Here is a 23,035-nt window from a genome sequence, read left to right on the forward strand (position 1 = left end):
ACCTACAAAAATAGATGTACAGTGCATAACTAAAGGATGCCATGAACTGGAAACTAGAAGGAAAAAGAGGAAAGTCAAGACAGATGTGTCAAACAGTTGAAAAGGACCTCAGTGAGCTAGATATCAGTTAGAAACAGCTGATGAAACACAAGATTGACAAGTATGAAAAATACATGTCTGCCTTATGCACTGACTGACCCAAGAAGACCTCATAATAATATGAAGTAAAGTCACAAATAAAGTTGCTTTGAAACACCACTCCCATTTGTTTCTCAGTCAGGACTTGATAAAGTTTAAATACCACTGTATAACCCCCAAACCCCAATTGCATCATATGGGCCCAGTGCAGAATTATCAAGCCGGAATGGCACCCTGTGCGACATGCCCCTTGGTGCCCCTGCTTTACTTGCTGTGCTGCTGCCAAGCAGAAAAGACTGAATGGAAGCAATTTTGGTACTCATGCCTCCATTGCGCCCTGTGTGACTGCACCGCATGCGTAGCCTTTGGTGCTGTCCTGGCCTAGTGCAACACAATCATCACTACCAACGATATAAATCACCATAGTACTGATACACCAGTGGTGTACTGAGGGCAGGGTGGTGGGGCGGACTGCCCCGGGTGCAGCTCGTGAGGGGGTGCTGCCTTGGACATCTTCCTCCCCCCTGACTGGTGCAGTGCTGCCTTCTTTACCCTCCCCCCTCCAGTGCGGTGCGGTGTGGTGCTGCATAGGTGTCCTTCCCCCATCCCCCGACTAGTGCGGTATCACTCTCCCCCTCTGCTCCTGCACGTCTTTCAACTTCGAGGCTTCTGGCATCAGCATCAGCAATGTAAGCGCTGCCTTCTGCCTGCCCCCGGAAGCACCCTCTATACAGCTTCCTGCGTAGGCGGGACGCTGTCCATTGAAGGCTTCTGGGGCTGGCCGAAAGCAGCGCTTCTCGAAGTTCAAATATGTGCAGGAGCGAAGGGGGACAGTGATACTGCACTAGTCCGGGGGGGGGGGGAGTGATGTCAGCCAGCCAGACACTCCAAAGGGAAAGGGGGTGGAGAGAGGAGGATGCGATGCCACATCTAAGGGGAAGAGGGGGTGGATACTGCGATGCCAGACCTAAGGGGAAAGGGTGGTGGAGAGAGGAAGGAAAGCAATGGCAGGGGAATGGGAAAACGGGGGTGGAGAAAGGAGTGAGAGTGATGCTAGTCTAGATCTAAGAGAAGCAAGAAGGGGAGGGAAGAGAAATGTGGGATGCATGAGGGAGAGGAGACTGGGAAAAAGCTGGATCAGGGGAGGGGGAGAACAAGATATAGTACTATGAAGCAGAGGAGAGAGATACTGGCCCTGGGTTTGGAGTGCAGGAGAAAGAAGGGTGAAGAACATGGGAAGGGATGGGGACACAGAGCAAATGGTGAACATAGGCAAATAGGGACAGAGACACAGAGGGGAGGTTATGGATACGAGAGAGAGGGAGTAAGAGGGAATGACAGTGAACATGGAGAGAAAAAAGTCAAATAGGAGATAAGCAGAAGATGGATATGGATGGGGAACAGAGAGTGGAGAAAGAAAGATGGAGAGAGAAAGAAGGCGAGAAGGGAAGATGCTGGAATGGATATAAAAAGGAGAGAGGGAGGCACATGCTGGATAGAAGGGAAAGAAAAGGCAGGCAGTGGATGGAAGGGGCAGAGAAAGCTGGCAGACACCATATAGAAAGGGGGAGAGGGCAGACAGTGGATGGAATGGGCAGAGAAAGCAGACAGACACTGGATGAAAGGGAGAGAGAAAGAGAGTGAAGAGAAGACAAGGAAAGCAGAAACCAGAGACGACAAAGGTAGAAAAAAAGATTTATTTGCTTTAGAATAAAGTAGTATTGCGGCTGTGGTGATAAATAGAAAATGAAAATAAGGTGATCTTTTTGTTGGACTAATTTTAATACATTTTTGACTAACTTTCATAGACCAAAACCTCCATCCTTAGGTCAGGACAGGACTTTAACAGCAGTATACTGTACTGACCTGAGGAAGGAGGTTTTGGCCTCTGAAAGCTAATTGAAAAAAAATGTATCAGTCCAATAAAATGGTATTATCTTATTTTCTATGTTTTGTTTTATTTCTATTTGTTATTTTGTAAAGTGGTGATTGGTATTTGTCAGTTTTTCAAAATTTTTGTCTGCTATCTTCATATTTTGCACAGTACTAGGGGACATGCATCACTGTTTCTATGGTGTTGCATTGTATGCAGGATCTGGCCTCTTGGGGGATCAGTTTAATTTTAGTTTGTGGTTACTTATTTTATACTTGGTGAGTTTGTATCGGTGTTCTGTATTTGTGAAAAAGACGGTTTTCTGTTGGCAGGATCATTTTTACTAATGTCTTGGTTTGTTTTACAATGGGTGTATTGATGTTCTAGTGCTCACTGCAGTGTTTAAGATGCTGCCTTTCCTAGGTATACCCTTGTTGTTTGACTCGTGGATTATTACTAAAAAAATAATATTTTCATATAGAGGAGGGGGTGTTAAAAAATGATCAGCCCTGGGTGTCAAATACGCTAGGTACGCCACTGTATACACACAGGCGCCATCCATGTTACTATGGAACCATAACATGTTTAGGAGTCAGTGATGGGAAAGAGGCAGGTTGAGAATTGAGAAGTGTCAAAAAAGGTGTTTTTTTCGGCGTGGTTTGAATGTGGCTAGAAAGAGAGACGATCCGATTCAGAAGAATCAAGTATGCAGCAAGAAGAGCCTTTGGCTCCTTTGATCCCAGTCTTTTCAGCAGCTGACAGATTACATCGTCCAGACCACGCCTGTTACACTGTCTCTTTAAGAACGGACTATGATATCATGCCCTGTGACAGTCAACCGATCATGAAAAAAAAAAAAAAAAATAAAAGATACGACTCTTTGTGTCTTATCTGATTGGTCTGCTGTCAAAAAACAGCGAGCGGCGGTACCTGCCCCTTTCCCATTGACTTAGCTAGAATAGACGTCTGTCACTCTAACCAACCTGGGTGGCGATTGGCTGCGCCTTGCCCAGCCTGCCCACTGTTGGTTTAGGTGTGTCCGGCGCCGGTAGCGGCTGAGTGAAGTGAGCGCGGTTTGTGAGGTGTTTTCGGTGGTGGGGGGAGGGATTAGAGGTGTTGCGTTCCCGGAAGAGCAGAGTCACCGGGCGGCGGCGCGGGACTGGCGGGAGGAGGCCATGGAGTCCTACGATATCATCGCCAACCAGCCCGTGGTGATAGACAACGTAAGGCCGGGAGCAGTGGCTGTGATGGGGCCTGGGGACAGAGGAGCGGCAAGGGGAGGGAAGGGGTGCTCACCCCGACACCCATCCAACCTGCAAGCATGACACTGTAGTATCCAAGGGTAGTAGGCTCGCTAGGGAACGCCTGGGCGGGGGATGTCCTCTCCTCCCCAACCTAGACAGAGAGCTCCTGTCTGCATCTCTCCACCACCCACATGATGGGTTTCAATTTCCATTGCCAGACTTGCTATGCAGTCGCATTGAAAGACGACCTTGCTTGGCACTAGGATGGGTAACACATACACACGTGTCACGAGTCAGGAACTGGCAAGGGGTAAAGACTCCAGCGCTGCCAAGGGTCACTGCATACTTTGGCTCCACTGCAACAAGAGCAGCTGGCAGTAACTAATTCAGTATTTCCCCTTCCCCCTTTCTCTCTTTCTTTGATCGTTGGCGGCTCAGTTCTAAGTTGCTGTGATAGTGACTTGTGCGCTCGATCTCAAGACAGGCACCAGATGTACTGTTTGTCACAGACATAACATCAATTGTATTATGGCACAAATTGAGCAAGTTGCTGGGTTCCAGGGCAAGAATTTGGAAGGTGGCACAAAGCCAGCCAGCAGACTGTTCCTTTTTCAGCTTTGGGGCACCTTGCTGCATGGGGGTGCAGGGTAGTTCTGTCTGTACACTACTAATGCTGGCTCTGGTCACAGGCATACAAATAGCAAATCCTTTTTGTTTATTATACGTATTTAAGTCATCACATTATAGCATTTTGTGGATCCAGGATATAAATGTTATACCACTGAATGTAGATGCTGTGTCACCTGTCCAGGGAACTGACAGTAGCAGAGATGCTGATCTCCAGTAAAAAAATTAAAAAAAAAGACACCCTAACACCATTTAGACAGATGCTAAGGAGACAAAATCATTGATTATGGTTAATAAAAGAACTAGTTCTCTGAACAACCAGTTCTACTACACAACCAGTTCTGAATGTGTAAGAGAAAAACCTAGCATTGTGCAGAATCACATAATCCCTCATTCAGTAACAGGTTGCCCAAATTTAAGCGCCATTTGGGCAACCTGTTATAGAATTTATAGAACGTTTTTCTGGTTTGAAAGTGGCCATGTTCTGGATTTTTGGACGTTTTGCGAAAAACGTCCATAATCGGATTTAGATGTCATATTGAAAATGCCCCACAATATAAGTATTAATTTATTTAAAAAAGAAAAGGAGAGTCAGAGATATGAGAGGTTGAGGGAATTTTATTTTATTTTTTTTTAGGTTTTGGAAGAGAATGGATGATTCTTCTGTCTAGATGTGTAAGGTCTCTCCTTTTGTGCTATATGAAGTTTTTTTTCTATTAGTATTTTATTTTGTATTTGCATTTCATTGTAAACAGCTGTGATCCATTAAGGCTGGGTGGTATATCAAATGTTATTAAACTAAACTTGAATACTGACATTCATGCAGGTAAATGTAAACTTACTGCGTAAATGGCAGTAGCACAACTAACTGCTGTTCTGTAAGTATGCGCTAAAATGGCTTAGCATGTAATTGCAAGGGGCATTCACAGGGGAGGGCAAGGGCATGTCATAGGCATGGTCAACATTTACATGGCAGCATACAGAATACTAAGTTATGTGCATAAATGCAGCATGTTTGCCTACACTTAGGCGTGCCTGTGGCAGTTTACGATAGTATTCTATAAACTCACTGCCTGCGCAAATGTAGTGCCTAAATTTTGGTGCTCTGTTATATAGTATTGCCCCAGAGGACCTGATTTAATTGGGCTTTTTTCCTCCATAGGCACAGGATAGCAAAAAGACTTAGGGGTCCTTTTACTAAGCTGCGGGAAAAAGGTCCCTGCGGTAGCCATTTTCCCTGTGCGCCAGGGCCCTTTTTACTGCAGCAGGTGTAAAGCTCCTAAAAAAAATGGCCATGTGGTAAGATTACTCTTGCCTCGTGGCCATGCAGGGAGGAGCACTTACCGCGGCTCCTGTGATAACTTGGCGGTAACCGGGCAGCGGGTTAGCACCGTGCTGTAAAATCAAAATTTTTCAGCGTGCAGGAAATGGCACACACTCGAGGCCGAACTACTGCTGGTGGCTTCTTTGGGCCGGTGGTAGTTCCAGGTTAGCATGCAGTAAGCCCGCGTTGGACTTACCGATGCTTTGTAAAAGGGCCCCTTATTGAATCCAGGTGTGCATCTTGAGGCAAAACACTAGTCATCTGTATTTTGTGTAGGGGTCACAGTAGGTATGGGGAGAGAGTTTGGCTGAAAATCCCTCGGTGGACTGCTGTCACCTTTCAAGCTCACATAATAAGTGAGGTGAGTGAGTGAGAGAGAGAGAGAGATGTGTATGTTCCTGACATATGAAGGGGTATCAGTTAATAGCATCTGAGTGAGCACTGGTCTGGATAAAATATCACTAAACCTGTTTTCTGTCTTGTATGCATGTGCATGCAAGTCTAATATCTTAATAGAACTGGTCTAATGTTTTACAGTGTACAGGATTGTTCTCTTAGGGTGGAATTGCTTATATGATGTGTCTTCTGCAATTAAAGAAAGGTGAGGCTGACCTAGCTTGTCCCTCTGGGTATATTACTTCCTGTGTGTTGGTTTGTAGTGAATGTTGCATTTTTCTCGTTAAGTAAAGCGACTGAAATAATATTTCTGTGTACATACTGTCTATATTTACTTTACTAATGATCGTATGGTGCACTGTACATAGATCTGCACACATCGATGTAGATATGTTATGTGTGTCTAGATTATACAGATGGCAGCTCCTGTTCAGAAATGTTCCTTTCTCAAGCATTAGATGGGTGTGGTTTGTTAAAACAGCAGTACATCTGAAAGTAATTTAGTGGCAGTTAAAACATTAAAGGCCCTGTATTTTGTTATTTTTAATTTTTCGTGATAGTGCATAAAACTATTTAAAGTTCTCCTGCTTAATCTCGCCCACCATTGTTAATTTAAGTAAATCAAGACAGATAATGCTATGCTGATGTGTGTTTAGCCACACTGATGCTTGTATAGCAAGGGTGTAATGCAGGGAATGTGACCATAGTGAAATCCATGTGTATTTGACTACATTTTTCAGAATATTAGATAGCAGTTAAATGGCAAAAATAGCACAGAGACCAGAAAGCAATTTTCAAGGTAGCAACTTAGGTATTGTAAGTGGAGTCATGTGGCTCAGTGCAGATGTCTGGACGTGGACTGTCCACACTTTAGATGTGAAGTCTTGTAGTTGGACCTGCTTAACTAATTTTCAGTCCTAGATATCTGAATTAAAGAGCAGTTTTCCAAATCTCAGTCCATTTTTTAACCGTATCGAGCTATGTAATTAATTTTGTTAAAGGCAAGATTCATTTACTGTAGCTTATTCCTGTGCCAAAGCTCATTCCGCCCATTTAAAGTCAGATATCTCCTGCTGAATATTGCCAGTTAACGCTTAGCGGATAACCAGTTATATCATGCGATATAACCAGCTATTCACTAATATTCAGCACATCACCAGCTAAGTTTGGCGGTCAAATTTGGCCACTGAAATAGCAGGCCTATCTTTGGCCAGTTTCAACTTAACTGGCCAGTACTGAATTTTGTCTTGGCTGATTAATTTGAAACCGGCCACAAAAGACCTGGATATTCAATGCTGGTCACCAGAAACAGCCTGGCGTTGAATATCATGGCTCAGCACCAACTGCGGGAGGCAGTCCGGCTAACTCATATGATCTGAATATCGGGCCCATTGAGTTCTGACACAAGAATAAGCTACAGTAAATGAATCTTGCCTTGATGAGCAAAAGTAATCGCATAGCTCAAAATTGACAAAAAAATGGACTGAGTTTTGGAAAAGTTCTCTTCAATTATACATACATTTACCCCTTCCCCCAGGTATTTAAGATATTTAATCAGGTTCCCCATTTACTGTAGGCATCCAGGTTAAGCAATCAGATGGAGGTTTAAGGGCGCAGTTTCAAATTTGGGTTTAGCTCTTTTCAGTAGTAGCATAAAGCAAGCTACATTCAGGTACAATAGGTATTCCCCTGTCCCCAGAGGCAATGGAGGGTTAAGTGACTTGGCCAAGATCAGGAGTGCCGGTGGGATTTGGCTTCCCAAGGTCTAACCACTAGGCTATTCCTTCACATTAATTCACTTCCATTCTTTACTTGGGTGAAATTACATATCTAATATCACTTCCTAATCTAAAACAGAACACTGCCTCCTATCCCATGGCTTTTTAATTTTCTCAGGAGCCTCTCTAGAGGGACTTTGCCAAATGCTTTCTGAAAATCTAGATACACTACACCAACCAGCTATCTTTATCAACATGTTAATTCACACCTTAGACTTCCCTTGGCTGAATCCATGCTGATTTTGTCCCATTAAACCATGTTTGTCTATGTGTTCAGTAATTTAATTCTTTATAATAGTTTCCACTATTTTGCCCGGTACTGATATCAGGCTTACTGGTCTGTAATTTCCTGGGTCACTCCTAGAACCCTTTTTAGGGCACATCAGTCTGGAGAGAAGGAGCCAAAGGTGTGGCTGTGAGTGCTCCCCAATATACTAATATACTGTATAGCAGGAGTGGGCAACCATGATACTTGAGGGCCACAACCAAATTGGGTTTTTAAGATTTATACAATGAATATGCACGAGACCTGTTTTATTTATTTGGATTTGCTCACACCTTTTTCAGTAATAGCTCAAGGTGAGTTACATTCAGGTACGCTGGTTATTTCTCTGTCCCCGGAGGGCTCACAATCTTATTATGTACCTGAGGCAATGGAGGTTTAAGATCACAAGGAGCAGCAGTGGGATTTGAACCGGGCACCTGTAGATGCCAAGACTGGTGCTCTAACCATTAGGCAACTCCTCCACTTGCATACGATGGAGGCAGTACGTATTCATTGTGGAAATCTTGAAAACCCAACTGGGTTGTTGCCTATCCTTGCTCTACAGGTTTATTGGTCGGGCTATGTGTGAATGCTCTTTTACATTTTCTGGGCTGACCTGTTGTAAATGCTCACTTGCACACGCGGTTGGTTCCCAGGGATACAATGGATTTAAGTCTTTTCTTAGTAACACCACAAGTTTCCTGGGCTGTGTGAAATTGCTCCCTTACATGCTCTGCAAGTTTCCTGGTTTGGCGTGAGTTATGTTGGACCAGGTGTCAGTTCTGTATTTCATGGTCTGTTTGTTTGTTTGTTTGTTTATTTATTTATTAAACATTTTATATTCCACTCTATCGCCGAAGGTTCTAGGTGGATCACGTCATCACATACACAATTGTAAAAACTCATAAAATTGTCTTGTACAAACTCAATACATACATAGACATTTCTCGTCATAGAACATTATGCTAAGTGCTATATCATCCTGCTGTGCTCATTATCTTAAAAAAAAAAAAAAATTAGGCAATACTGTAGTCCTCAATAAATAACAAAGTTTTTACTTCTTTCCTGACCTCCATTAGGTTCTGATGCTCTCTCAATTGCTTCCGGCATAGCATTATTGTGCTGAATCAAATTGTGTGATTATATTGGTACTGTTGAAGCTTATGGTTCTCTTTTCCTCTTTTTAGGGTTCAGGAGTTGTTAAGGCTGGTTTTGCTGGAGATCAGATCCCAAAGTACTGCTTCCCAAACTAGTAAGTATCCATTGATCTGTTCTGTGGTGTTTATTCATATGTGCTGCACAATACATTCTCAATCAACCAAACAGCGAAGATGACTAACAAAATTTAAAAAAAAGAAAAAATAATTTAAAAAAATAATACAAATTTTTTGTAAAAAATATATAAAAAATAGACGACACTTGAAATGTAAAAGCTTAAAAATATTTATTAACCATATAAAATAGGGAGAACAGGACTCGACACAGCTGTGTTTCAGCTGGGAAGGCCTGCGTCAGGAGTCTTCTCACCATATATGGTCTCTTTCTCTATTTCTACATCGGATGATTTTTATTGGTATGTAGAACAGCTTTTCAGCGAACTGTACTAAGCCGTTTGTATGAACAACTCTCCGGTTGTCTCTTCTGAAATTTTGTAGCGCTAAATCTTGCTAGAAACAGTATAGACTGGAGCTGCTCAAATCAGCATCTCGCATCTATTTTTTTATTTTTTAAATTTTTGTTAGTCACCTTCGCTGTTTGGTTGATTGTTGTTATCTTGCGAAGACTGGTTTCTTCTGGTTTTTTGCAGCACAATACATTCTAGCAGCATAACAAATTTCTGCTTCAAAAACACATTACTATGCACCAGATCAAAAGTGCAGTAAAGCTATTCTGAGTGAATATTTGAGAAAAGAATGCACCTGTTAAAGGAGCAGTTAAATTAACTGCTGTGCAACCAAGTAATAACTTCTGAAAAAGTATTGTATGTACTATATTTAAAACATAAATAAATCTATGCACCTTACCAGTTTTTAAAGGCTGGCATGTGTCAGCTAAATGTTGCACAGGGCTAATCTGCCAGCCGTTTAAGAGCTGTATCAACATGAGTACTGAAGACATGTAGGAATAAGGTCTGGGAAACAGCCATCCCTGGTTGGTAGTAACATCCTTGCTCTAGCAAGGAGTTCTGTGAAATGGGTAATATTCAGAGGGCGAAGACCTCTCTCTTAACATTGTCTTTGAAGTATGACAATATTGTCTTTTCATTGTGTTTGGAGCATGGTTCAATGCTGACTTATGATGGGGAATAGGAGAGTCTGCTTTCTTCTGAGCTAGTAACCCCACTGCCTGCAGCATCTGTCCCTGGAGATCTCTAATCCAGGCTGTTCTTGCCCCTGCTAACTTCTGAGATATCATGGAGTCAGAGTGTGGGATTTCTGTAGAAGCTTTAGTTGAGGCTGGAATTCAAACCGTGGCAATAGATGAGGTGTCACAGCTCTGACTCTGACATAAAAATGTGGTGATTTGGCACATCTTTCCATTTCCTTCCAAACAGAAGTCAGAGGAAAGCTTAGAGGAGAGGGGAAATTACTATCTCTAAGGCTTAATCTTTCATAAGACCTGTACAACTGGCTTCACACTCACCTGCTGCTGTAGCTATGAGATCAAGGCACATGGGGCTGATTCGATAGCAGTATATTATGGCTGGATTTTTGCATGGATCATTTTGGAATTATGATACACATTAGGAATGGAGCTATAGGACTAGATCTGTCAGGCTGGCTTAATCTTTGTTTTTATGGTCTAGCCAATTATGGTACTTGTATGATTTCATATGTCCTCTGCATTTTTTAGTATGGCAATAATAAGCAAAATAAAGTGATGCAGAAGATGACTAATATGTAAGGTATATGATATACAAGATAACTATTAACTGTTGTGCATTATGTTAGAAGTTTGCAGCTAAGAGTGACTGCCTAATGTGCAATAAATACCTGCTGCAGCCAGTCTGTCATAGAGGAAGCAAGCCAAGTTTCAGCAGGGAGGGAAAAAGAGTTGCAGGTGGTTTAGAAAGCCAAGATTCTCAAGCACAGTCTGCAGACCAAGTCGGGCTTAATTCTCATCCTAGAGGCCACAGCACAGGTCTTGAACAAAGTAAACTTAAACCTGCTTCTTTTCCTAACTTTAACACTGTTTTCTTATTGCTGTTATAGTGTTGGACGTCCAAAGCATGTACGCGTCATGGCTGGAGCCCTGGAGGGGGACATCTTCATAGGACCCAAAGCTGAGGTAAACACCCTTGGAGTTCTCTCCCTCTGCAACTGCCAAGATGTTCAATCTGTCTTATTTTTATTTAAAAAACAAAACAAAAAAACCAAGCAAACACCTCTTCTTTCCATTTCTTCTGTATTAGTTATCATGGAGTGTGAGTGCATACTTCGCTGTCACCTATAATCCACATTGCACTATACCTTAATGAAGCAAAAATTCCTTATAAACAAGAACCTAACCATTTTTATTACACACGATAAGGGTTATTAATATGCTCCTTTAGATGCTATAAGAGATGACATTCATCATACCTATAGAGATCTGTCAGAGACATTGTAGACAGTGCTTGCTAACCGGTAGTTTACACTGGAAGTTTCAGAAGTACTCTTAAAATGGCCTACTTCACAAAGCTGGAAGAAAGACTATGAAGTTGCATTCTCTAGCTTTGCTATTGAGCAAAGCTATGGAAACACTACCAAAGAAAAGTATAAAGCAGTATCTGGAAGTAAGTAAATTAGAGGACCATAGACATATGAGTTCACAAAGGTTTTGTAAAACAAATTTGCTTTTCTTTGAGCTGACAAATGTGGTGAATCAGGAAAATACTAGGAGTGTGGCTTCATCATCCATCCAGTCCAGACACATGGGTTTACACTCACCTTATACGGGTCCTGCAGTCTACAGCTAGCCAGTATGTCTCAGTCTCCAGTAGATGGAGGTTGTGTAGACCTGTGCAATCTGTGGCTGAGCTGGAGGTTCCTGGAGTTGTACAGGACATGGTACAGGGAGTTTAGGTTTTGGATGGAAGCAAGTAGAGAGGGTTTGAAGTGCCTGATCCAGCCAGGAGGCCCAAGGGTGCAGTTAAAAAAAAATTGAACAAGAATTAGGGGTCTGCCGAGCATGTAAAGCTAGGCTCAGCGCAGCCAGTGCTGTGTGGCCTTTGGCAGCTGCTGGTCTCATTCTCAGTGCTACTGCATTGGGATATCAAGTTAATGCTAGTGGTATTATAGCAGAGGAAATACAAGGCAGCAAGATGTTAAATAAGCTGTTCACCTGCTGCTGTGGAACCTGAAGTTTTGTTGGGAACTACTCTACCATCTTATCAGATGCAGAGCCTGCTCGCTGTCAGGTTGAAAACTCTCTGGTTCTGAGTCTTGTGTGAGCTTGGAGACAAGGAGGCAACAAGAGTCTGGACTGACAGCAGGAGTGCTCTTTTCAGCATAGTTGGTGCTGTTAGTGCCCCATGGAGCCACAGCCTTCCTCTGGTCTTTACTCCCAGGAGGGTCCATGTAGTGCAGAGACCATGAAAGGACTGGAGTGAAGATCTGGATGAGAATCCCTAGCTTTAGAGAACTCATTGGATTTGTTGGAAGGAGTCTTCTGATTTTAAGAGGATTTGCTGAAGGAGGGTGAGATCCCACTGGCAAAGGCTTGATGGTCATACAGATTTTTTCCAGGGATAAATTGCTATTCTTCATTACTCAAACTGTAGCAGCATTAAATATTTCTGAAGAGCGTCTGCTGGAACCGGGGTTACTGGAGAACCTCTTGCTGGAAGGAATTTGGAGACTGTTGCAAGTCTTCTAGCTTCATAGGGCAATTAAAGATATCAGTTTGGCAGGGTGGGATTTTCTGGAGGATGGCTTGAAGGTTGGAAGGCCCATGACAAAGCTATACCCAATTCCTATGGAGAAAAAGAGGAGGATGCTCTTACGGGAGATGGACACCCTGGTCTCAGCTGTAACTAAGAAGATGACCATTCTGATGGAAGGAACAGCAGTTCTAAAGGATCCTCAGGACCACTGGAAGGAGGCACCATTAAAGCAATCCTTTGAAATCTCCACTTTGGCTTTTCAGGCTGCCATCTGCGGAGATTATGTGGTGGAGATGTGCGTCCGGTTCACTCACCACCTGCCCGAGGAATAACTATCCAGTGTGTTGAACCTTTCAGAAGCTGTGCGCTTAGTTGGGATCCGCATTTCTAGCAGGTGTTTTGTACAACCTGATAAAAAGTTCTTTAAACAACACGGCTGTGGTAGTTTTGGTATGTCGGCTCCTCTGGCTGAGAAATTGGTCAGTGGATATGATGTCAAAGATGTGGCTCGGTGGACTCCCCTTTAAGGTAATACTGCTCTTTGAGAGGACTTAGAGAAGTTGGTGGACAACTTGAGTGACTCCACGGTCAGGAGGCTTAGGGAGGTTTGCATTTTCTAGGGGTCAATTTTGAAAGGTTTGGAAGTATCAGCCTACCTCGGCATTTGAGGTTTTTGTCAAGAAAATGATAGAAAAGGTAGTAGAGAGGGTGATGCTAGCAGTTCTTCTGGTGCCCATCCTTGAGAATTTGTGGATGCATGTTCTGGTGAAGCCGGTAGGTAGAAACTTAATAGTTTTTTTGTGTTTTTTGTTGTTGTTTTGTGTAAAGTATTCTATTTATTTTGTAGCCCCAAAGAAATAAGGAACTTTTCAGTAATTTTTGACTTGCAGGTCCTCAGGTAGGCTTTTGATAGAAACTTTGAAATCAGTGATAGTGGCAGCATGCCAAGGAGAGTACTTAAGATCCCTGGACCACATGGAAGTATATCTGCACATTTCAATCCTGGAACGCCAAAAGCACTTGTTATTTTGCAATCTTAGGGGAGCGCTTTAAGTACTTGGTCCTGCCCTTTTCCGAGGTGGAGGTGGTGGTGGTGGTGGTGGTGGGAGCTGCATTATTCCAAAGGGAAACTTGGTATATCCAGTATCTTGACAATTGATTAATTTGAAGTGTCTTCCTGCAAGAATTGGGCTGTTATCTACTTTGCCAAGAGCAAGTGCGTAACAACCTTCTCATTTGGAGTACTTGGGGCGCATGCATTGATACTCTGAGAGACAGAATGTGCTTAATGAAGGACAGAAGGCACAAGTTGCAGGTCCAGGTACAGCATTTGCTGGAGGTTCATTATCCTAGAGCTTGGGTTACCTCCAGTTTTTGGGCTTGATGGCAGTGGAACTGAATCTGTTGCTGGGGGCCAGGGGTCAAACAGAAGAGTGGAATAAACCATGAAAAGGTATCAGGGTGGCTAATGGCTCAATTTATTCTTCAAATCTAAAGACAAAGTATGTTTGCTGTTTGTTCTTCAAATACAATATATAGGATGTGCTGACAAGAAATAACCAACATGTGTGTTTTGACACACAGGTTTTTGTCAGGGGTTCTGTAAGTACCACAACTAATTCGTATAATACTGCTCTGTGCAAGTCAACCTGTCAATGCTGGATGCATTGGATATGGGCATCAGGTGCACCACAGTTAAACTGAAGAAACAGTGGCATCTGCAAAAACCAAGTATTGTCTTCTCACTTAGAAAGGGCCCACACACTTTCTTTACAGAAGCCGCTTCTCTTTCATTGGTTAGCTTACTCACAAAATCTCTAGGTGATACTACTCCTTACAGGAGAGGCAAGAGCAAGCCTGGCTTAGTGGTTAACAGAGAAAAGCTGTCTGTGGATGTTGAGTTGGAGTAAAAAATGGATTCTGGTTTAGAAAGATGCCAGTATCATCAGTTGGGGGGTCCATTATCTGAGGTAGGTGGTTCCTGAAGGAAGTAACAGCAGCTGGGCAGGGCAGTTTGAGTTCCCTCAGACAACACTACTGCATTGGCTTATGTCATCTGACAGGGTGGCGCAAGAACCAGACAGAGGAGATGACTCCCTTTCTACGTTGGTTGGAGAAGCATCTTGCCGTTTTGTTGGTTTCTCCTGTAGCAGGTAGAGAAAATGTCTAGGCAGGTTTTCCGAGCGCACACATTCTAGATCCCAGAGAGTGAATCTGGCAGATGGGCATTCACTCAGATCATTCATTTGGCATTGGGGGACCCCAGTCATGGACCTGATGGTGTCAGCAGAAAATACCAAAGTAGCCAGGCTTTTCAGTCACCAGAAAGATAGTTTCTCGGAGGGGGTCTCTGTCTCTGTTGTTACATTTGTACCCCGCACGTTTCCCACTCATGGCAGGCTCAATGCGGCAGGCAATGGAGGGTTAAGTGACTTGCCCAGAGTCACAAGGAGCTGCCTGTGCCGGGAATCGAACTCAGTTCCTCAGGACCAAAGTCCACCACCCTAACCACTAGGCCACTCCTCTGGTGCAGAATTGTCCTCAGGAGGGCCTGCTGTATCTTTTTTTCCATTCAGCAGGGTGGTGCAAAAGGTTGAGAGCCATCTGGGGTTGGTGGTGGTGTTAGTTCCTTACTGGCTGAGGATACTCTGGTATGCGGACTTTGTGAGATTGCAGGTCAAGGATCCACCGCTGTTTCCAAGCATGAAGGCACTCTTGGTTCAGGGCCTGCTCCAGATTCTGGATGTGTCTCAATTCACTTACTGCTTTGCAGTTGAGTGGGTAAAGCTGAGGAAGAGAAATTATTCCTCACAAGTGATTGTGACCTTGCTTCAGTCTAAAAAGCAGTCCACTTCTTTGGCTTACCTTCAGATTTGAAGAGTCTTTGAGGGATGGTGCCAGGAATGGATTCTTTGTTCCTTTGAAGCATCCATGAGCATCCTATCGTTCTTTGCAAGAAGGTGTTGACAAAGTTCTGACCTTGAACTGCTTGAGGATTTAAGCTGTGGCCATTTGTTTATAGAGATCAGGTTCAGGAGCATTACTTGTCTCCTTTCTGGATATCACACTGTTTTTGAGGAGCGTGAAGCATTTATGTCCTCTTCTGGTGGTAACCTCCTTGATACCTGAACCTAGTTCTCTCTTCCTTGGTAAGGGTGCCCTTCGAGCCACTTTGAGAAGTGTTTAAGGATCTTACATTGCAGCCAAGAGGATTTGAAAATTGCATTCTTTCCCCTCCAATACTTGCGAGTTCTCAAAGGCCCATTCCTTAGTGTTCAAACTAGACCAGCCCTTAACCTGTGGGTTATGTCCATCAACCAGCAGATGGAGACAGAGAAACAAAATAGTTCTGTGTGATTCACTCCATAAGGGCACCATGCAGCCTTAGAATGTTCAGTATTTTGAATGACCCAGCAATGGTGCTCATGTTCACATTTCCAGCAAATGTTGTGCTCATCCCTTACCTTTACCAACAAAGCAACTCTAATTACAGAAAGGAAGTTTCTGTGCCAGTGCTTACCATTCTTTCGGGCTGTGACCTCACAGTTGCCACTGCAGCATTCTCTCTGACCCTGCTGAGATGAGTGGCTATGGTGTGCCTATATACTTCCAGGATAGGTTTGTGACTCCAAACGTGGCATGCGCAATCCCTTTTGGGGTTGTGACCCACAGTTTGGGAAACCCTGTTCTACGTTGTGGTACTTAAGTTTTTACATATGATGTGAAGCTGAAGAGAAATGAACCCTTTCCATAAAATACACTAATATATTTCAATGGAAGAAGCAGTTCCAACAGCTACAGTATACATACACTGATTCACTGTAATAGTGATTAAGAAATTGCACCATTCAAACTGCCATCTCATGTCCTGATCATAGATACATAGCACACACTCATATATCAGCACACAGAAACATATAATATATCCCTCCATCTCTTCCCCCCCCCCCCAACACACATGTATTTACATGCAGATGGGTTAGAAAGAATTTCATCAGCCATGCTCTTCATGCTTTCCCCTGTTCTTATTGGTTGGACACTATTTTCATCTCTAAAAGCCCTCCTCTTTGGGTACATCTTTCCTGTTCTCCATTTTGTTTTTGGAGTACATATCCATTCTTGGCTGCAAACATTAATCTTCCATATCAGCATAAAGCAAATAAGGTGTACTGCAGTCATTCAGTTATTGTGCAAATTTTTCTAAATATGTAATGGAAATAGCTGTTGTTTCAATGTAGATGGACAAAGCTTCTGTCCTTAATGGGCAGCTTATGTCCATGCAGTAAGGTTGATACACCAGAGAATTTTTTTGTACTAACACCTATTTTTCCCCAGGAAAATGCACTGACCATGTCTTTGTCTGCCTTCCCAGGAGCATTGAGACCTGCTCTATCATCTCAGTATACCAGTCCCAAGGCAAATGTACCGATCCATCCCTGAGTTATTGACCAGTCCCTGTTTCTGTCCTTCCAGGAGCACCGAGGCTTGCTCTCCATCCGCTACCCCATGGAACATGGTATTGTCCGAGATTGGAATGACATGGAGAGGATCTGGCAATATGTGTACTCCAAGGATCAGCTACAGACCTTTTCTGAAGAGGTGAGAACATAAACTGTATATGAAAGAAGAGGAAAAAATGTTTATGATGGGATGCCGAACCAGTAGATCTATTTTTATTGCCTTTTAAACTTTTGAGGTCTGCATCCATGGAACTGCAGAATGAAGTACAAAATAGAGAGCTGCACAGGAGCAGGTACCACGGGGATCCTCTTCAGGTCTGCGGGGATCCAGTGGGGATGGACCGGGGTCCACGGAGATCCCATGGGGATGGACCCGGGTCCTGTATGGTTCCCGCGGAACCACTCAGTTGAACCGACCTATGCTTTCCCTCCCTGCACATACCTGAAGTCACCCTGGTGGTCTAGTGGCTTGCTTTGGGTCAGGAAAGATCCCCACTCTTTCCTGCCTGCTGTCACTGATCGGTCTCGCTGCTGCCGCCTGTTTAAAATGGCTGCCGAGACTACAAGTGGTGGCCTCGCAAGACTTCTACTGACGGATCAGTGGCAGCGGGCAGGAAAGAGTGGGGATCTTTCCTGCCCCAAAGCAAGCCACTAGACCACCAGGGTGACTTCAGGTATGTGCGGGGAGGGTACACATGGCTGGAGGGGAGGAGGATGCAGAGTGTAGGCACAGGGAGGAGGGGAAAAATGAGGCGAGGAGGTTAGATTGAGATCAGGAGATGGTACGAGGCTATCTAGCCCCAGTTGGTAGGCAGTGCCTTAAATGGTGGAGTACAAAAGATATATATATATATATATATATATTTTTTTTTTTTAACTTATTTGATAGCTTTTTAATTTATTTGAAAACGTCCCATATCTAGATATAAATATCATGAAATAAAAACTGAATATCACTAAATAAAACGGCTTCAAAAATGATTGTTGGTAGAAACAGCAATAATAAAGGCTATGTTTTGTGCTTGTTTTTCTACACTGTTCTATACAATACAGTAATGCATGGCCAAATTTCAATGAAGATATCCTATTTACTGATAGGTTCATCTTAACTATTGTAATCTGCTTTGGAAGCCTGGTGTTATAAAGATTGAAAGTAAAATTAAACTCTTCTTTCATTGGGGCACATGGAATCACATCTTCACCTCATCTCTTTTGTACAAATGGATTATTCTGTTTTGAGCATGTTTCAGGGACAAGGTATTTTTCATAAGTCAAAATAATGAAAATAAATATTTCATGCAGATCTCTTTCTTGGTGGGGGGAGGGAGCAAGGTGATTGCAGTGCGGCGGGGGCTGGGATGGAGATTACTTGGGGCGGGTTAGAATCCCGCGGGGATGGTTTGGATTTCTGTCCCTGTGCAACTCTCTAGTACAAAGTACCAAATGTGAGCTTGAATCTAGAAGTTCTATACAGAACTAATGTAACTGAGGCCTATCTAGCCCAAACCAAAAGGCAAAATGAGTACTGAGATCCATGAGTGCATCTGTATGGATCCAGAAAAAAAAAGTATCTATACCCACATTCTTATGCTTCCTTCCCCGCCCCCCCTGCCACACACATCTCACATACCTCACATATCCAGAAAGTTTGGTGTAGATCAGATGCAAAACTAAAACGTTGTTAGGTGCAGTAATTGTGCTTGTGTATTCATGCAATATGTGGATTCCCTTCCAAAAATATACTTTGTCTTCATCCTGCCAGACCATTCCTAACAGTTATGCCCTCTTCCAGCAGATGGAGACAGAGCCAAATTGCTCACTTTCCATATATATGTTGAGGAAGCAGGGCAGCCGATTAGTATTACTATGTCCAGTAGAGGAGATGCTCAATTGTTGCAACAGGAAACTGTGAGTAGGCTTTGGTAGCAGAAGCCTGAATCAGTCTGCTAGCTTCTAAGGAGCTCAGGCCAGATTCCAGGATCAACTTCATATTGGATGACAGTTGTCACTGGCCGTTCTTCCTCCCCCTCTTGGTAACTGGTAAGTGGTGTTCCTGAAGGCTAGGTGGGGTTTTGTTGAGTTCTTTGTCTCATAATAATAAAGTAAAAATAAACAAAGTAACCAGTATTTGTTGTGGCGGGTCCCCTGTGAGCTACTGAAGTAGTAAAGTATTAGAGGACGTCCACCTGGAGCTGCAGAGCCACCATAGGAAAGAGGTAGTGTATTTGGAGACAGAGCAGCACCAAATTCCCACGGTTTAGGTGGGCATAAGAGTAGCAGGCATGGGTTTTAGCAGCTGGAGTAAAGGGCCATGGTTCAACAGGTGCTCGCAAGGGGCCTGAGTGTATTGGTCGTGTGTGTGTATGTGTTTTGTTTTGATCATCTTTCATTAAGAGAGAAATGGGTAACAGGGATATAAGTAAGAGAAGAGAAGACCAATTAATGCCAAACAACACAAAACATCATGCTTAGAAAGAGGTAGTAGAAAATGATACCCACCCCATCAGATCTTTCTTCAGGTAGTCCTTCCCACCCTCCATTTTACTAAAGTCAGTCAGTACTTTAAGCAGGTACCCAGGCCCCCTTCCATGGTAACATTCAGCTTCCCCGTGCTCATAATAAGGGCCATTTTTGTCACTACTCCCTAGGTGAAAAGTGTTTTACCTGTGTAAATTAACCATTTGAGAACTAGGGCAGCAATGCACATACATTTTCCTGCATTTGAAGTAGCTAGTTCTCAAGATGAGGTTAGTGTGAAGATTTCAAAAAGTAAGTATAACTTTCATATTTTCAAAGTACCCACCTGAGATTTAGGAGGCAGAACTGTACATGGGTACTTTTATTCTTCTTTTTTTTATAACTCTTTAAGGAATAAGGAAAAGTTTTTAACAAATACAACTAATGCAAACATGCTTCCTCATCAATTAAACATATAACTAATATAGTGAAAGGGGAAAGGGAAATGGTACTTGATATACTGCCTTTCTGTGTTTTTTGCAACTACATTCATAGCTCTGTGTAAACTCCAGGCCCACAGATGCCGTGCCAATATGCTCCTAAAAGTATTAGGCAAGCCCTCCTCAACACCAGTCAGAAAAATTCCCTCTCAAGAAACCCCAATAGGCCTCAATAGTGTTCATCAAATCAATCAAACACTTGTATAAAACGCCAGATCTTAAGACCCTTTTTGAACTTTTAGTAAGAAGATTCCAATCAAAGATCATTAAGGAGAGCATTCTGGAGCCAGGAGGCAAGATAACCAAAGGAAGTGTGCCAGTTTATTACCTGGTTTATTCTTGGAGTAAGCAGGGACAAGAGATTATTCTGAGATAATCTCAGAGATTGAGTTTGAGGGGTCAAAAGTAAGATCTTGATCTTCAAACCACACTGGCCTTCTGGAGTCTTGAGGTTCAAGAGAAGACAAGAAGCATGGATGATTTTGTGTATATGGTACAGAAACTTGAACTGCTATGTCTACTATAACTAAGTCTTTTCAATGGTATGTTCTTCAGGCCAATACTGCAGTGGCGTAGCCACAGGTGGGCCAGGGCCCATCCACTTAGGGTTCAGGCCCACCCAACAGTAGCACACATTTAGTGGTAGCTGATGGAGAGCCCAAGCTCTACCAGCTGAAGACTTCCCCCTGATGGTAAGAAAAATGCTAGTCTCCACGCTACCGGCACCTCAGCGCATGCCTGCTTCAGACTGCCAAGATGGAAAGAAGCATTTTCTCACCAGCTGAGATATTTTTTGGGTTGGGGGAGGGAGAACACTTGGTGCCCACCCAGTTCTTGCCTAGGCCCACCCAAAATCTATTTTCTGGCTACGCCCATGCAATACTGGTAGCTGTGTTGATTTTCTTTTTGTTGGCAGTTGGAGGGAAAACATAGTAGGAATGGGGGTGCAGATATTCCAGGAGTGCAGCTGGTCTTCTCTGCTTTCTCTTCCTCATGCCAGTACTGGGAAGACGGTTGGGATTATCCATCACCCTTTTCAGATGTGTTTTAATATAGCAAGTACAAGTGATAGATCTTGTAAACTGGAAAATAATGGGTGGCTGGTTTGGGTGAGCTGGACCTCTGGCATTCGTTTTGATGGCTGCCTTTTCCTCCACTATGTCTTAATTCTTCTGAGTGGGGAAGACGGTGCAGGAGCTCTGGCAATAGGAAACATAGTTTGGTATTAGGCACAGTTCATCTCAGCTGTGACGCTGTGCAACCAGAAGCAGGTGGAAGCATGGAGGTTCCAGCAGTCCAGCTTCAGGTGATGGAACTAGAAGCTGCTTTGGAGAAGGAGGAACAGGAATGGAGGAACCAGAGGAATTGGCTACAAGACCTTCTTTTCTCACATGAAGTCAGGCTGAAGCAGCTGTTCCCCCAGCCTCCTGACAGCACAGGGATGTTTCCAGGCCACTGTACCAAGCATACTGCACCTGGAGGCAGAAAGTGGAACTAGAAATAGAGCCTGGGGCAAAACGTCCCAGAAAGGTCTCTGTTCTGGGTGCATCTCTGGATTGTTCCCTTCCCTCATAGGCTTCAAGATGGAAGTATGGTCAAGGACCATTCTTGGCAGGCAGCAGTGAGGAACTAGAAGATGGATTTCAGGGAGAAGAGGAAGAAGCATCAGTAGTAAGACTTTTCTGTAGACCGACTCCTCTGCCCTACTTAACAACAGCTATTAATTGTTCCTTCCCATCTCCACATACATCCTCATTCTGCCCAATCTTCCTGCTTCAGGGTGGTAGCTCCTTCTCTGTGGAATTCCCTTCCAGTCCCTTAGATCAGTGGGACTGTGATTCCTTTACATTTGACATGCATTTAGAACCCTCACTTAAGAATTTCAAGGCCCAACTTAAGACATATTTTTCCCTAAGGCATTCCCTTCATCTACTCCTACAACATGATTAACTTATTTTTTCACAGGCCTCTTAAACATATCCTCTCCAGCTACTTCGCTGTGGTCCGTGCACCCCTCCCCTTCACCAAGTCTAGTGTGATCTTTTCTCTCCCTCCCTCCCTCCATCATGTTTCTTAGTTTTAATCTGATATCCATTCCCCCTATCCCTTATATGACATTGATTGTAACCTAGGGTGCTATCATATGCTGCTGGTGCTCACTTGATACTTAATCTTATTTTCTTTGTGAACTGCTTAGGTGCTCTGTAATTTATGATATATTAAATAAAAATGAAATGTGAAATATCTGTCCTTTCAGCACCCAGTCCTGCTGACTGAAGCTCCGTTAAACCCAAGCAAGAACCGCGAGAGGGCAGCTGAGGTTTTCTTTGAGACCTTCAATGTTCCAGCACTCTTCATCTCCATGCAGGCTGTCCTCAGCTTGTAAGTAGCATCTACATCCTATGGGCGCAGCAGGTGGTCCTATTTGACAAGATAATTCAGGCAAATCCTTCCTTCCCTTTTACTCTTTTTTTTTTCTTTCCTATCTTGTAGTTCTACCCTCCTTTCCTTAATTATGTTTTACTTCCCCCTCCCCTTATATTTTAAACTGTAAGACGCTTGGACATCTCTACGATGAGTGGGATAGTAAATCCTAATAAACCTTGAATCTAGAATACCTGTATTAGTCTCTTACCATACTTTCCCACACATGTCCTTTCTTAGCTGATAACTACCACAGGGAATGTACTGTCCAAGAAAGAAGCCTATATTCTACTTTTCATGTGACTTTTGTATTTTAAAGGAAGATTCTGCCTTCAGTTCTGCCTGGATTGCTTCTGTTTTTCATGGGGAGGAGAAGCCTCTTACCTCTTTTGTATATATCACACAGAGGGCTTCTCAGATTGCAGATGCCTCTCTTCATCCCATCCCCATGGGTTAATAGTTGTTATGCCTTCTGTTACACCCACCCCAGCATATTTATGTAACAAACACAGTAGATGATGGCAGATTAAAAAAAACACAAACATCTGCCCTGCATATTTTAGAACTACACACATAAATTCCCATATGCAACCCAACCCCACTTCTCCATGTTTTTTTTTTCTTTTTTAATAACTTTGCAACTTTTTTTCTGGCTTTGTCCTCCATGTTTGTCCCAAGCATCCCT

At 43.3% G+C, this 23,035-nt stretch overlaps 1 protein-coding gene across 1 annotated transcript in view; it reads left to right on the forward strand.

The window, feature by feature from the left end:
• The first annotated feature begins 3,040 nt into the window (after positions 1-3,040).
• Positions 3,041-23,035, forward strand: part of ACTR1B (actin related protein 1B) — a 44,014-nt gene continuing 24,019 nt past the window's right edge. Inside the window, exons 1-5 of the mRNA XM_030201669.1 lie at positions 3,041-3,234; positions 8,833-8,897; positions 10,858-10,933; positions 16,983-17,108; positions 22,184-22,308. Coding sequence (XP_030057529.1) covers positions 3,187-3,234; positions 8,833-8,897; positions 10,858-10,933; positions 16,983-17,108; positions 22,184-22,308 — 440 coding nt within the window. The 5' untranslated portion in view covers positions 3,041-3,186. The remainder of the gene's footprint in view (positions 3,235-8,832; positions 8,898-10,857; positions 10,934-16,982; positions 17,109-22,183; positions 22,309-23,035) is intronic.

The sequence above is a fragment of the Microcaecilia unicolor genome, chromosome 4, assembly GCF_901765095.1.
Source record: "Microcaecilia unicolor chromosome 4, aMicUni1.1, whole genome shotgun sequence".
Lineage (NCBI taxonomy): Eukaryota > Metazoa > Chordata > Amphibia > Gymnophiona > Siphonopidae > Microcaecilia > Microcaecilia unicolor.